A 16,743-nucleotide genomic window follows, 5' to 3' on the forward strand; every position below is an offset into this window, starting at 1 on the left:
ATAGACAAGGTCAATGAAACCAAAAGCTGGTTCTTTGAGAAGATAAACAAAATTGATAAACCTGTAGCTAGACTCATCAAGGAAAAAAGGGAGAGGGCTGAACTTAAAACTAGAAGTGAAATAAGAAGAAATTATAATGGATACCACAGAAATACAAAGGATCAAAGGAAGCTACTATGAGAAACTACACATCAATAAAATGGACAATCTAGAAGAAACAGACAAATTATTAGAAAAGTGTGTGCGTATCTGTGCTCAGTTGCGCTCGATTTTTGGAGACCTTATAGACTGTAGCCCACCAGGCTCCTCTGTCCATGGGATTTTCCAGGCAAGAATACTGGAGTGGGTTGCCATTTCCTCCTCCAGGGGGTCTTCCCACCCCAGGAATGGAACCCATGACTCCTGCACTGAGCCACCTGGGAAGCTTATTAGAAAAGTACAACCTTCCAAACCAGGAAGAAACATAAAATACAAACAGAACAATCACAAGTACTGAGACTGAAACTAATTAAAACACTCCCAACAAAGTTAAGTCCAGGACCAGATGGCATCACAGGCGAGTTCCATTAAACACTTAGAGCAGAGTTAGCATCTATCCATCTGAAACTATTCTGAAAAATGGCACAGGAAGGAACACTTCCAAACTCATTCTGAGGCCAAAATCAGGCAAAGAAGACACACAAAAATATTAGAGGCCACTATCAATGAACAAAGATGCAAAAACCTCAGTAAATACCAGCAAACTAAATCCAACAGTATATTAAAAGGATCATACATCATGATCAAATGGACTTATCCCAAAGATACAAGTATTTTTAAGTATCTCCAAGTCAGTGTGATGCACCCCATTTACAAATTAAAGAAAATCCATAAAAAAGTGGGCACAGATGGAATATACCTCAACATAATAAAGGCCATATGTGACAAATTCAACACCATATTCAATGGTGAAAAGCTAAAACATTCCCTCTAAGACCAGGAACAAAACAAGGATGTCTACTCTCACCACTTTTATTGAACATAGTTTGGGAGTCCTAGCCAGGGCAATCAAAGAAGAAAACAAAACGAATCCAAATTGGAAAAGTAGTAGCATAACCATCACTGTTTGCAAATGACATGATACTATACACAGAAAATCCTAAAGATGTTACCAGAAAACTTACTACAGTTCATTAATTCAGTAAAATTTTAGGAGACTAAATTAATACACAGAAATCTGTTGCATACTTACACACTAAGAAAAAAAGAACAGAAAGAAAAAAATAAGGAAACCATCTCATTTGCCATCACATCAAAAAGAGTAAAATATCTAGGAATAAACTTAACCTAAGGAGGCAAACAATTAGAATTGGACATGGAGTAACAGACTGGTTCCAAATAGGAAAAGGAGTACGTCAAGGCTGTATATCGTCACCCTGCTCATTTAACTTATATGCAGAATACATCATGAGAAACACTGGGCTGAAAGAAGCACAAGTTGGAATCAAAATTGCCAGGAGAAATATCAATAACCTCATATATGCAGATGACACCACCCTTATGGCAGAAAGTGAAGAGGAACTAAAAAGCCTCTTGATGAAGGTGAAAGAAGAGAGTGAAGAAGTTGGCTTAAAACCCAACATTCAGAAAACGAAGATCATGGCATCTGGTCCCATTACTTCATGGGAAATAGATGGGGAAACAGTGGAAACAGTGTCAGACTTTGTTTTTTTGGGCTCCAAAATCACTGCAGATTGTGATTGCAGACATGAAATTAAAAGATGCTTACTCCTTGGAAGAAAAGTTATGTCCAACCTAGATAGCATATTGAAAAGCAGAGACATTACTTTGCCAACAAAGGTCCGTCTAGTCAAGGCTATGTTTTTTCCAGTGGTCATGTATGGATGTGAGAGTTGGACTGTGAAGAATGCTGAGCGCCAAAGAACTGATGCTTTTGAACTGTGGTGCTGGAGAAGATTCTTGAGAGTCCCTTGGACTGCAAGGAGATGCAACCAGTCCATCCTAAAGGAGATCAGTCCTGGGTGTTCTTTGGAAGGAATGATGCTAAAGCTGAAACTCCAGTACTTTGGCCACCTCATTCGAAGAGTTGACTCACTGGAAAAGACTCTGATGCTGGGAGGGATTGGGGGCAGGAGGAGAAGGGGACAACAGAGGATGAGATGGCTGGATGGCATCACTGACTCAATGGACCTGAGTTTGTGTGAATTCTGGGAGTTTGTGATGGACAGGGAGGCCTGGCGTGCTGCAATTCATGCGGTCACAAGGAGTCGGACAGAACTGAGCAACTCAGCTGAACTGAAGGAGGCAAAAGACATGTACTCTGAAAACTAGAAGGTGCAGAGGAAAGAAACTAAAGATGACACAGATAGATAAACCATGTTCTCAGATCTGAAGAATCAATATTGTCAAAATGATTATACTACCCAAGGTAGTGTACTGACTCAATGCAATCCCTATCAAATTACCAATGTCACTGTTTTAGAGGACTAGAAAACAAAAACAACCTTAAAATTTGTAGGCAGACACAAAAGACTCCAAAACAGCCAAAGCAATCTTAAGATGAACAGAGCTGGAGGAATCAGGCTCCCTGACTTCAGATTATACTATAAAGCTAAGGTCATCAAAACAGTATGGTACTCATACAAAAACACAGAACAATGGAATAGGATAAAAAGCCCAGAAACAAACCCACTCACCTATGGTCAATAATCGACAGCAAAGAAGGCAAGAATATACAGTGGATAAAGGACAGTCTCTTCAGTAAGTGGTGCTGGGAAAAATGGCCAGACACATGTGACAGAATGATATAATATTAAAACATTCTTTAAAAATGTACACAAAAATAAGGTCCAAATGATTAAAAACCTAAATGTAAGACCAGATACTGTAAAACTCTTAAGAGGAAAACAGAACACTCTCTGACATAAATCATGGCAGTATCTTTTTGGATCCACATCCTAATAACAATAAAAACAATAATGAACAAATAGGACCTAACTAAAAGCTTTTACACAGGCCTTCCCTAGTGGTCTAGTTGCTAAGACTCTAAGTTCCCAATGCAGGAAGCCCTGGTTTGACCTCTCATCAAGGAGCTAGATCCCATATGCTGCAACAAAGTTTGAAGATCCCCTGGACTACAACTAAGACCTGGCTCAACAAATACATAAATAAAAATAAACAAATATTTAAAAGCTTTTGCACAGCAAAGCAAACCATAAACAAAACCACAAGACAACCCACAGAATTAGAAAAAATATTTTCAAATGATGCAACCCACAAGACATTATTCCCTCAATCTACAAACAGCTCATGTTGCTGAATAAAAAAAAAAAAAAAAATGGGTGGAAGATCTTAATAAACATTTTTCCAAAGATGTACAGATGATCAAAACACACAAAAAAGATGCTCAACTTTGATAATTATCAAAATGCAAATCAAAATTATAATGCAAATAAAAATTATCTCAATAATTTTTATTTTCAAAATTTGCATTATATAAATTTTAAAATAAATTTTATATTTTTATAAATCTTATAACATAAAAATTGCATTACAAATTATAAAATTTCCATTATAATTTATTGCAAATTATATTATAAATTGTTATAATTTATAATATAAATTACTATAAAATTTGCATTACAATTATAAAATGAATTTACACTATAATTTTGATTATAATTCAAATAAAAATTATAATGCAAATCAAAATCACCACCATCATCAAAATGTCTACAAATAGTAAATGCTGGAGAGGGTATGGAGAAAAAGGAACCTCCTACACTGTTGGTAAGAATGTAAATTGGTACAACCACTATGAAAGAAGTCTGGAGGTTCCTTAAAAAAACTAAAAAGAGAGTTGCCATATGATCTAAGAATCCTACTCTTAGGCATATATCCAGAGAAAACCATACTTTGAAAATATACATGCACCTCAATGTTCACTGCAGTACTGTTTCCAATAGCCAAGAAATGGAAGCAACCTAAATGTCCATCAACAGATGAATGGATAAAGATGTGGTACATATATACAATGGAAAAAAAAAAAGAATAAGATAATGCCGTTTGGAGGGATTTACCCAGCATCCAGTGGTTAAGACTCTGCACTTCCACTGCAGAGGCACAGGTTTAATCCCAGGTTAGGGAACTGAAATACCACATTGTGTGCGGTGGGGGGAGGGTCCTCCCCCCAAAAATGCCATTTGCAGCCAATATGGATAGACCCATAGACAATCTCTATAACCTAGAGAGATTATCACACCAAGTGAAGTAAGCCAGACAAAGATATATATGGCATTGCTATATGTGGAATCTAAAAAAAGAAAAATGATACAAATGAACTTATTTACAAAATAGAAGCACATTCACAGATTTAGAAAACAAACTTATGGCTACCAAAGGGGAAAAGTAAGGAGAGGAGGGATAAACTAGGAGTTTGGGATTAACATATACACAAGACACTACTTTGCCAACAAAGGTCCATCTAGTCAAGGCTATGGTTTTTCCAGTGGTCATGTATGGATGAGAGAGTTGGACCGTAAAGAAAGCTGAGCACTGAAGAATTGATGCTTTTGAACTGCGGTGTTGGAGAAAACTCTTGAGAATCCCTTGGACTGCAAGGAGATCCAACCAGTCTATCCTAAAGAATATCAGTCCTGGGTGTTCATCGGAAGGACCGATGTTGAAGCTGAAATTCCAATACTTTGGCCACCTCATGCGAAGAGCTGACTCATTGGAAAAGACCCTGATGTTGGGAGAGATTGGGGGCAGGAGGAGAAGGGGACGACAGAGGATGAGATGGCTGGATGGCATCACCGACTCGATGGACATGAGTCTGAGTGAACTCCAGGAGTTGGTGATGGACAGGGAGGCCTGGAGTGCTGCGGTTCATGGGGTCGCAAAGAGTCGGACACGACTGAGCTACTGAACTGAACTACTATATATAAAATTGATCATCAACGAGGACAGGGAACCCTACTCAATACTCTATAATAACCTGCATGGGAAAAGAATCTGGACAACAGATATACATGTGTGTACAACAATCAGTTTGTGTTCACCTGAAACTAACACAATGTTGTAAATCATGAGTGTGCTGTGCGTGCTAAGTTGCTTCAGTCCTGTCCAACTCTTGGCAACCCCATGGACTGCAGCCGATCAGGCTCCCCTGTCCATGGGATTCATCAGGTAGGAATACTGGAGAGGGCTGCTGTGGCCTCCTCTAGGAGATCTTCTCAACCTAGGGATCAAACCCATGTCTCTTACCTCTCCTGCACTGGCACCTGAGTTTTTTATACCACTCGCGCCACCTGGGAAGCCCAAATCAACTATATTCAAATATAAAATAAAAATTTAAAAAGAAGCTGTGATATATACATACATAGGACTACTACCCAGTCATAAGAAAGAATAAAACATTGCTATTTGCTGTAACGGATGGACTTGGAGGACACTATGCCAAGTGAAATAAATCAGACCAAGATCAGTACTGTATGTGGATCTAAAAACTACAACAAATTAGTGAATATAAAAGAAGACTATAAACACAGAGAACAAACCAGTGGCTTCCAGTGGGCAGAGGTGCAAGACAGGGGTGGGGGAATGGGAGGTACTAAGGATGAGGCATAATATATAGACTCAAGCATGTATTGTACAACATGGAGAATATAACCCACATTTTGTAATAACCAAAAGTGGAAAGTAATCTTTAAAAAATGTATAAAAATTAAAATAAAAATGTACAAACACTCCCCTAAAAAGCCCCCAAATCCTAAGATTAGAATCCTGTGATTCTAAATTGGGAGATTCTGAATCTCAATAGCCTTTCTGTGAAGCACGATAAATTGTATGTGGAAGAGCAAAGAAACAAGAACAGCCATAATATTCCAAAAAAACAAAGTAAAAACATTATGAAAATATTGTTTTAACAATATACAGGCACTAAAAAACAAGCAGATTAATAGGACAGAAGATATCCAAAAGACTCATGCATAAGCAGAAGTATGGCTTGACACAGGTGGCACTGCTCATGGGGACACACTGATCATTCGATAAATGAGACAGCGGATTACCCACAGGGAAAAGAAACGGAATCTCTACCTCACATCATACCCAAGTCAATTCCAACTGGAATAAGATCTTGGAACTATAAAATAAAGATATCTTCATGGCCTTCAAGGACAAGGGAATTCTTTACCTGGGTTTAAGGATAAAATAAGTGTAACTCATTTGACCTTTCGGAAAAAATTTTTTTAGTTTTATAGGCATATTTAATAGATGATTTGTAAAGCAGGAGTCCATTTCACTGTTTATCTACTTGGATTTTGGAAGCGTAGTATTAATACCATGACTGAATTAAGATGGTGCCCATTATAGATGAGCATCCCCTTAAGAGTTGGAGAAGGCGATGGCACCCCACTCCAGTACTTTTGCCTGGAAAATCCCATGGACGGAGGAGCCTGGTAGGCTGCAGTCCATGGGGTCACTAAGAGTTGGACACGACTGAGCGACTTCACTTTCACTTTTCACTTTCATGCATTGGAGAAGGAAATGGCAACCCACTCCAGTGTTCTTGCCTGGAGAATCCCAGGGACGGGGGAGCCTGGTGGGTTGCCGTCTCTGGGGTCACACAGAGTCAGAAACGACTGAAGTGACTTAGCAGCAGTAGCAGCAGCATCCCCTTAGAGTATGAGCGACTCCATGGACTGTAGTGATCAACAGACTGCATTCCTAATGCTGACTTTGCCTGAAATTTGCACTGTCTTGCAATGTTATGTGAAACTAATTACATAATTATCTTTGGAACTTAACCTCCCAATCCTTATTATAACTACAAATTGGTTTACAAGATATTTAATGCGGTGTTATGTTTGTGAAAAAATACCATGTAATTCAAAAACACTATTGAATAGCAGATTACTCTGTGTAGTAGTTAAGTCCTTTAGGATAATTTTAATTGTGGTCATTTTATGATTCTCATTGCTGGAAGTTATTAAATCTTAGCAAGCATCACCAATATTAAATGTTGAAAGTTCATTTAAACTTTAAAATTGGAGCAATTGTCTGTGTTTGAACAGATGAAATAAAGACAGCTTTGTATGCCCAGAAAGTAAAACTGTACTAAATGCTAGCCAGTCTTAAGAGCCAAATATTTCTTTTTCTGTGTTAATAATCAAGATAATTAGTATGTGGCCATTTTGTTACCCTTAAGAGACTGCAGTTCTGAACTTTTGGTTAAAGGTTTTGGCTGCTGTAGAAATTTTATTTTAAATATACTTTGAATTATAAGAACAAAAAATGTTTGTATTTTTTTCCAGTTAATTGGAATGATTTCCAAATTTCTGCAAGTAAGGTAATTATAAGTTTAAAGCATTAAGCACTTATTGGTAAATAATGTATATATTCTCATTCTGAGAAACATAAGTAGGTCAAGTGAAAATAAATTCTTTAAAGTTTACTACAAAAAAAGTAAAAGGGAATTCTTAAATAAGACCCCAAGTACCCACAAACTATCAGGGGACAAACTGATATATTTACTACATTAAAAATAAAAAAACTGCTGTAAATTAAAATATCCATAAGAGAAAAATGAAAACAGGTATCTGCACACGACTAAAATAATCAATAAAAACAGATATACTATAAACTTCCATACACCAATAAAAATGACAAACAATCCAACAGAGAAATAGTGGGAAAGACGTCATTTAAAAAATACACAGAAATATACAGAATATGTGGGGCTTCCCTGATGGCTCAGAGTAAAGAATCTGCCTGCAATGAAGGAGACCTGGGTTCAGTCCCTGGGTTGGGAAGATGCCCCGGAGAAGGGAATGGCTACCCATTACAGTATTCTTTTTTTTTTTTTTTTAATAAAACATGTATTTATTTGGCTGCCCCAGATCTTAGTTTCGGCATGTGGGGTCTAGTTCCCTGACCAGGGACTGACCCAGGCCCCATGCATTGGGAGCACAGAGTCTTATTCACTGCACCACCAGGAAGTCCCCATTCTAGTATTCTTGCCTGAAGAATTCCATGAACAGAGGAGCTTGGTGGGGCAGTACATGGAGTTGCAAAGAGTTAGACACGACCGAGAAGTTCAAACAAGCAAAATAAAATACATTATTTAAATATGTACTTATCATAAAACTATTCATAAAACAAAGGAAATAACACAAAATTCAGAACAGTGGTTCTCTTAAGGGGGGATGAAATCAGAGAGAAATATAGGGGCCTTCAGTGATAACAGCAAAGTGCTATTTTTTCAGCTGACCGGCAGGTGCACTGCTGTTCATTAATATTCTTTAAATTTTAAGTGAATGTTATAATCTTTTTTATATGTGTATGAAGCTTCATTTTAAAAGCTGATAGACCTTCCATATAGGAAGCTGAAAGCAGTTTCTAAGGCTTGGCTCATGTTAAAGCAGAACTTATCTCTCAAAATGATTAACTATAAAAAGGAAAGAAGCAGAGTGCCTCTGGTGAAGCACTGGAGAATGAGAGGGCCCAAATATCCTACCCACCCCCGCACCCCCAACACACACAGAACCTGAACTCCCATTCAGAGGAGCATTGTAGGGGTGGGCGGGACACGGGAGACTATCAAAATCTCTTCCAATTTTAAAATTCTTCAATGTAACGTGCTAAACCATAATGCCCATGAAGCCTTCACTTGGTCTCACATGTACTTCTTAAAGACCAGATAGCACAGGAGCGTCAGGCAGATCTGAATGTACTGTCCTTAGCTATTAATCATGTGTATCTCTTTCAGTGTGTCATTGTGTGAGACATCAGCTGGATTACACTATCCTCGGTATCTTCAGTTATTATGTTGACATAGCTATCATTCTAATACAGTCATTTATCTTATTTAATTGATACATTCCCTAGGGTTATCAAATTGGCAATTTAAGACATGCTTAAATTGGTAAGCTCCAAGTATCTTAGGTTTCCTGAATGAAAAACATCATGCTTCGTTTCAAACAGTGTGAAAAATAACTCGAGAAAACATTCCTGGAGACCTTAATAGGATTGTTTTCAAGAACCACACTTTCTATTAATCACTTAATTTTGAGACCATTGCAAAAATAAGTTTTTAAAATGATTTTTTTAAAAAAATTAATCAGAAACAAAATAAACAATAAGGGGCATTCTCACAAATGAGTGTCTGGCATATAAGGATTCCAATGCATTCATGAGATGAACAAACCATAAACAGAGCTTAAGTAAAAAGGTGAAATTAATTCACCAGCTAAGTTTCTACTTTTACACTACTACCTATTTTGCCAAATAGCTTCAGACAATTTAACACTTGAGATGAGCTGGGTTCACATCTCAAAGATACAACAGCATTTTTATTCTATACATTTTTTTCACCCAAAGCTACATAAGAGAACTTACTAAAAGACTGCCTTAAACTCCTTATTCCAAAGCCCACGGCTCTGACTCAAAAAAACCAAACAAACAAAAAAGGGACTAACACATATTTTTTATTAAGACTGGGAAAAACTCAAAGAACACTATCAAAAATGAATAAGTATTACAAAACAGCCGCTTGTTATAGCAGATTTGAAAAACTTATTTCTAATTTCAAACACTTCTACAGACTAGTTGTCTACATTTTTAAGAAAAAACTTTTAAACACTGACATTTTGAATAAAAACTAACAAACAAACCTATTATCCTGATTTTTATTTGAAAAGAGATAAAAAAAACTGGTTAAAATCTAGTTCCTAGAAAAGAGTACAAGAGGTCAGATTTACACAGACACATCCTTTGGTTGCAAGATACTTTACATAGAAACCTATGTACTATGTACTTTACATAGAAACCTATGTACTATGTACTTTACATAGAAACCTATGTACTCTTTTCTAGAAAAGAGTACAAGGAAAACCTGTTTTCCTCATCTGAAAAATCAATTCATAGCTGTTTCATCTGTTTAACACTATTGTTCTGTTACTTTAGAAGCATAAACTTTTCCCCCTTTACTTTTGAATGGACGTTTCCGTGAATAGCCCTAAATCTAGATAACCTTATACCTGTTAGAAGACCTACCTAAGCACCTGGCCAGTAAAAGCCACTGATCTTCAAGCCAAAGGATATAAGCAGAGGGGAAAAAAAAAAAACAAAAAACAACACAATCTCCAGAAAAGGAAAATGACATTATTCTATCATTGCTTGTAATTTAAAATTTTTTAAGGCTTACATACACTACCACTTTTAAGATTTACCAACAATAATTTAACATTATCTTCCCCCAGTGTTTTATGTGTCTGTTTAAAGAGCATCTTAACCAGGTAGCTTATATTCAATGCCTATATTCTATCCCACTCCTTTATACTTACTTGCAGCCTGACAATGAAAACGAAATCCTCGTGGAATTTCACCTGTAATTTAAAATATTTCATTGAGAGATGCAGAAATCCATAAGCTCTCGGTTGTACTACAGTAATATTCCATAGGATGACCATATCATAACAAAGGTAATTGCTATTGTTATGTGAAATTATAGAAGACTTAAACCTCACAGTTTTTTCCTAACCAATGGTATGATGACTATCAAAGAATCTTGGTATATTATTCACACTACTTTAAAAAGTTAGTCCTCACAGAGAAAGAAATACTACGTGAAGAAAATCTGTGCTAAAGGAGTCTTAGCCAGGAGTCCATAAAAAGGCCACAGTCCATGAGGCCCTTGATATACCAAGATAACTGACAAATTTCTCAGAGGAAAGTCTCCAAGTTCTGCCTTTTTAACGTTTTACACCTGTTCAAAAATTATCCTAAGCAGCAACTCTCATTAAGTAGGAAAATTTGTTTTCCTGTTATTTCAAAACAAGGAAAAGTGCTGGACTGTCCTAATGAATTTTAAAGCAACTGACAAAACCAAAGACGAAATTATTCTTTCCCCAAATAGTTCTCCCTATATATTCCTCATACTCCCCTAACTACTATCTACCAACTTGAGAACTGAATCAAATCCTATGTGTTCATTACTAACTGCTTTCGATGGAGTGGAATAGTAGGAATAATAATAGCTGAAAGTCTTTTAAATACTAGTCTATTTCCATACCATCTCCTGTATTCTTTAGAAAAGTAAAAGTGAAAGTCGCTCAGTCATGTCTGACTCTTGCGACCCCATAGGCTGTAGCCCGCCAGGCTCCTCTGTCCATGGGATTCTCCAGGCCAGAATACTGGAGTGGGTGGTCGTTTCATTTTCCAGTGGATCTTCCCAATCCAGTGATTGAACCCAGGTCTCCCACATTAGAACAGCTCTCCAACAGGTATTATCCCTACTTTACAGATTAATTAATAGGTTCAGAAAGGATAAATATTTTGCTCAAGGTTACAAGTCGACACCAAGTTAAAAACTAAGAACTGCTGAGGTGAAGGATGGGGTAAAGAAAGAAAAGAGCAAAGCTTTCAGGAAATTTTAAGACTACAGATAAGCAAACAGCAGGCTACAGATTTTTTCAGGCATTCTATCTGCTCAACTTTAATGCTTCAGTTCAGTTCAGTCGCTCAGTCGTGTCCAACTCTTTGCGACCCCATGAATCACAGCATGCCAGGCCTCCCTGTCCACCACCAACTCCCAGAGTTCACTCAAACTCATCTCCATCGAGTCAGTGATGCCAGCCAGCCATCTCATCCTCTGTCGTCCCCTTCTCCTCCTGTCCCCAATCCCTCCCAGCATCAGGGTCTTTTCCAATGAGTCAACTCTTCACATGAGGTGGCCAAAGTACTGGAGTTTCAGCTTTAGCACCAGTCCTTCCAATGAACACCCAGGACTGATCTCCTTTAGAATGGACTGGTTGGATCTCCTTGTGGTCCAAGGGACTCTCAAGAGTCTTCTCCAACACCACAGTTCAAAAGCATCAGTTCTTTAGCACTCAGCTTTCTTCACAGTCCAACTCTTACATCCATACATGACCACTGGAAAAACCATAGCCTTGATTAGACGGACCTTTGTTGGCAAAATAATGTCTCTGCTTTCGAATATGCTGTCTAGGTTGGCCATAACTTTCCTTCCAAGGAGTAAGCGTCTTTTAATTTCATGGCTGCAATCACCATCTGCAGTGATTTTGGAGCCCCCAAAAATAAAGTCTGACATTGTTTCCATTGTTTCCCCATCTATTTCCCATGAAGTGATGGGACCAGATGCCATGATCTTAGTTTTCTGAATGTTGAGCTTTAAGCCAACTTTTTCACTCTCCTCCTACTTTAATGCTTATTTGAGGTTAAAAGCTTAAACCAAAAACTCTGTCAACACTTCATTCTCAATAGTTTTCAAACAGTCTACATTTGAAGAACTCACCCATGCAACAGCTTTTAAGAAAAATACTACTACTGAATAAGATCAATATAAAAAAGTAACTTTTTAACATCTAGCATCTACTCTAATTGGCTACTTACCAGGATTTATAAAACTGTGGAAATCTGCCATAATACCTTCTTGGAGAGAATATTTAACACAGCCTATTTCACAAGGGAGGAAGCGCTGTTCACAGTGAGGAGGTAGCTCGCCATGGCTAAAAATATTCAAAAAATAAAAAATGCCTCCAAGGAGAGCTTTAAAAAAAAAAAAAGACAACACAAACAGATAAGCATCTCAAGATATACTCCTTGATAAAAACAAGAGTTTTAGAACCTTTCTCCTTCTGTTCCTATATTTCTAAATGAATTAGAAAAGAGAAAATAAATCAGGTGTATCAGATAAATAAATTTTTATAACATTTACCAAGGATTAAAGCAGTAACCATTTTTTGCATGAAATAACAAAATTATTCAAACTTACAGCTAGCTCTACATAACTTAGCTATACATAAGACTTAAATGTGAGTAATGACTTAAGAAAAGCTGTGACCCATATTCAAGAAATATAAGGGTATGGAAAATAAAGCCAAGTAAAATCAGTATAGAAAAATTCTAGTACAAACTATGGACACTTTAGTTCACTCTTTACCTTTTACCAATACACACAAGACCACTTATAAATTCTCTAAAGGAATAAAGAAATGTGAGAATGTAAGAAGGGTATTATTTACCAGGATTGGCCACACTTAAGGAGTGCTAAAGATTAGTAAGTTTTTAACAAAGTCAAAACACATTTAATTAAAAAAGAAACAAAAACAAAAAACAGCCAAAAGGAATAGCAAGGACTCTGATTAACTATATTCTTTGCTGTCCTAGGCTAAATTTATCTTTATTTTTAAAACAAGCATATTTAAGTGTCTAGCTATAAACACTCGAATTCAAAAAGTACGTCTAATAACATATGAAATGGTAGAAATCAAGAGACCAGATTTTTGTTTAAAAAAAAAAACAAAACCCAGTATTACTTCAACAAATGCATATTACCTGATCTTTTACAACTTTAGTGCCATCATGTTTGAACACCATAGTCAATTACTTTGAAATGCAGAATTAAAATGAAGACAAGTTTACTGATAAACATAATGTAGAATTTTAAGTGCCCAAATTTATATAAGCAAAACACTGTAGGATTACTCTACCTTGATCACTTTTTAGAGACAAGCCTGACAGATCCGGGGGTGAAACATTCTGCTTTGGTACAAGCATGCCTGGCTTCCTCAATGGGGTGCAAACAGGTTTCTAAAGAGAAAGGTAATCATTGACCACATATTTAAACTCTTGCCCACTTTATAACATATACTTAAATTTAGCAAAATAACTTTGAAACAACCCATAGATTACTTTAATAACCACTCCAAGCCAGTAAACCCAATGAGTACATAAATAATGCTTATAACACCTACACCCAAAGGCACAGGATGGCAAAATCTAAAAATATTTTGAATCAAGGGGCTAGGTGGTAAATAACCAATCCAATTATTGTTGAAAGCCATTTCCCCACTACTGATAATCTAATCCTATGGAGTCACATAACGCATGCTTGTCCAGCGGCCAAAAGAATATCATTTGCCGAAGTACTCCAATACTGTTTTTTCCTCACTCAAAGTAAAAACCAGATTGTGTTGACTTCAAGTCTCAATGATACATATGTAGAACATGACTTTTATTTTGAAGGGAAATAAGAAACTGTAGTGAAAAGAAGACAAAAAAAAAATCGGGGCTCACAAATATAATTAAGTATTAATACGAATTCAACTGAGTAGAGCTTCTATTCAAACATAAATCCATAATATAAAAATCTCTCAAACCTAAAACAAGCAAAACTATTGAATTTCAATCCAATGTTAGCAGTTTATAATAAGAACAGAATTTTTGCTATGTCAGAATGGGAAGAATACAGAGGAAGGGGGTAAAATTCCACATTTACCTTGCCTTTTCCACATATGAATAAGCAACAGATTTTATTCAGCGCTTTAACATTTTGCTACACAGACATAAATTCAAATAAACTTTATTCAACTCTTACCTTTTAAGGCACACAAAACATTAATCAACATCCACAGATACTGTTATTTCAATATTTTAAACACAGACTGGTGTCACTCAAAAAGAGAGAATGGACCAAACTACTGTTAAACACCTGAAAAAGATTCTTCAATCATAAAAGAATTCACAAGGACCCTTAGAGGCGATCTAGTACAAACCCTAAATATCAACACTCCCTTTTGCTAATCAAGGTTTATTGGTTGCAGGCTTCCTACTGGGATTTTCCCTGGCCTTCACCATCAAACGAAACCAACGTGTGCCCTAGTTCAGGAGCCTGCTCGTTTTTCAGCAAGCATTCTGACGCCAAGAAAAAAAATGAAAAACTCTTTTGCACTCACCCAAATCACCCAGTCGTCTACTCTTGACATTAATCCATTCACTCATCCAGCATTTACTGAGCATGCCTACCTGTGAGGCAGGTGGCTGCTCTTCTCCGGTTAACTTTACCTGTTTCTCCGAAGGCCCGGAGTCCTTCCCTTGGGCAGCTCTCCACTCTCGAGCCATTTCTGCATATTTCTCCTTTTCCTCCTCTTTCAGGAGCTTGAGGAGATGGAAAGGGAAAACAAGCAGCAGCAGTGAGGGCCTAGTGCCCGGGGCCCGGCAAGCAGACGCCTGGACACTACTGGGAGGCGGTTCCGGCGTCGGTTTGCCCTCGACTGGGGACGGGGAGCTTCTTCCCCCTCCAGCAGGGCCCAGAGGTCACTGGCCTTCTCAAGGCCTCTGTCCCTCCCGCCTTACTCTCCCACTTGCCAACTGCCTGGCCCCAGGCCATGGGCCTCCAGCCTTACCGCCCAGTCAGCGGAACAGTAGGGGATGGCATCGGCGACGCGAGCCACAGGCAGGCCTCTCCGCCGTAGTTCAGGGATCTTTTCCTGCACGAAGAAATAGTAGGCATTGCGGCTGGCTCTGCGGTTCGGCATGGTGAGCGTAGCCAGGCCTTGAAGCGAGCCTGAGACAACAACAGCAGCCGGCGCCCTCGCCGGGCTCCCGCCCTTAGTAACCGAGGCTGTGGCCTGCACGCGCAGGTCCTCAGCTCTCAGCCAATCAGGGCGCGGTGCGCAGGCGCATCGGCCTCTCCAGGAGAAAAACAGCCTGAGACCGGAAGACTCCGCCTCGTGCGACCTTGGAGGCGGGGTTGAGGGAGAGCTAGGGCACGGGTGCCAAGCATTCTGATTGGTGGAGATGAGTCGGTGGGGGGGTGTTGTCACGAGGATGGCGTGGAGAAATTTCTGTACATTATTGCGTAATATCCTTCAAAGTAGGTAAAGAGGACCAGCCAGTGCTTCAGGTTCTTCCATGCTTTACGGTTCGGTTCAGTTCAGTCGTTCAGTCCTGTCCGACTCTTTTCGACCCCATGGACCACAGCATGCCAGGCCTCCCTGTCCATCACCAACTCCTGGGAGTTTACTCAAACTCATGTCCATTAAATTGGTGATGCTATCCAGCCATCTCATCCTCTGTCGTCCCCTTCTCCTCCCGCCTTCAATCTTTCCCAGCATCAGGGTATTTCCCAATGAGTCAGTTCTTCGCATCAGGTGGCCAAAGTACTGGAGTTTCAGCTTCAGCATCAGTCCTTCCAGTGAATATTCAGGACAGATTTCATTTCGGGTGGACTGGTTGGATCTCCTTGCAGTTCAAGGGACTCTTGAGTCTTCTCCAACACCACAGTTCAAAAGCATCAATTCTTCCATGCTCAGCTTTCTCTATAGTTCAACTCTCACATCCATATATAACTACTGGAAAAACCAGAGCCTTGACTAGGCAGACCTTTGTTGGCAAAGTAGTGTCTTGGCTTTTTAATATTCTATCTAGGTTGGTCCTAACTTTTCTTCCAAGGGGGAAGCATCTTTAAATTTCATGGCTGCAGTCACCATCTGCAGTGATTTTGGAGCCCCCCAAAATAAAGTCTGTCACTGCTTCCACTGTTTTCTCATCTATTTGCCATGAATTGATAGGACCAGATGCCATGATCTTAGTTTTCTGAATGTTGAGCTTTAAGCCAACTTTTTCACTCTCCTCTTTCACTTTCATCAAAAGGCTCTTTAGTTCTTCTTCGCTTTCTGCCATAAGGGTGGTGTCATCTGCATATCTGAGGTTATTGATATTTCTCCCGGCAATCTTGATTCCAGCTTGTGCTTCTTCCAGCCCAGCATTTCTCATGATGTACTCTGCATATACGTTAAATAAGCAGCATGACAATATACAGCCTTGACGTACTTCTTTTCCTATTTGGAACCAGTCTGTTGTTCCAGGTCCAGTTCTAACTGTTGCTTTTTGACCTGCATACAGATTTCTCGAGAGGCAGATCAGGTGGTCTGGTAT

General features: G+C 38.5%; 1 protein-coding gene across 2 annotated transcripts in view; it reads right to left on the reverse strand.

The window, feature by feature from the left end:
• Window positions 1–15,597, reverse strand: part of MAEL (maelstrom spermatogenic transposon silencer) — a 56,609-nt gene extending 41,012 nt beyond the window's left edge. Inside the window, exons 1-5 of one of the 2 annotated variants that reach the window (XM_005203442.5) lie at window positions 15,210–15,597; window positions 14,869–14,961; window positions 13,515–13,614; window positions 12,415–12,570; window positions 10,347–10,388 (exon numbers count right to left, since the gene is read on the reverse strand). In XM_005203442.5, coding sequence (XP_005203499.1) covers window positions 10,347–10,388; window positions 12,415–12,570; window positions 13,515–13,614; window positions 14,869–14,961; window positions 15,210–15,341 — 523 coding nt within the window. In that variant the 5' untranslated portion in view covers window positions 15,342–15,597. 2 annotated transcript variants of the gene reach the window in all.
• Between the last annotated feature and the right edge of the window lie 1,146 nt (window positions 15,598–16,743).

The sequence above is a fragment of the Bos taurus genome, chromosome 3 (genome assembly GCF_002263795.3).
Source record: "Bos taurus isolate L1 Dominette 01449 registration number 42190680 breed Hereford chromosome 3, ARS-UCD2.0, whole genome shotgun sequence".
NCBI classification, from domain to species: domain Eukaryota; kingdom Metazoa; phylum Chordata; class Mammalia; order Artiodactyla; family Bovidae; genus Bos; species Bos taurus.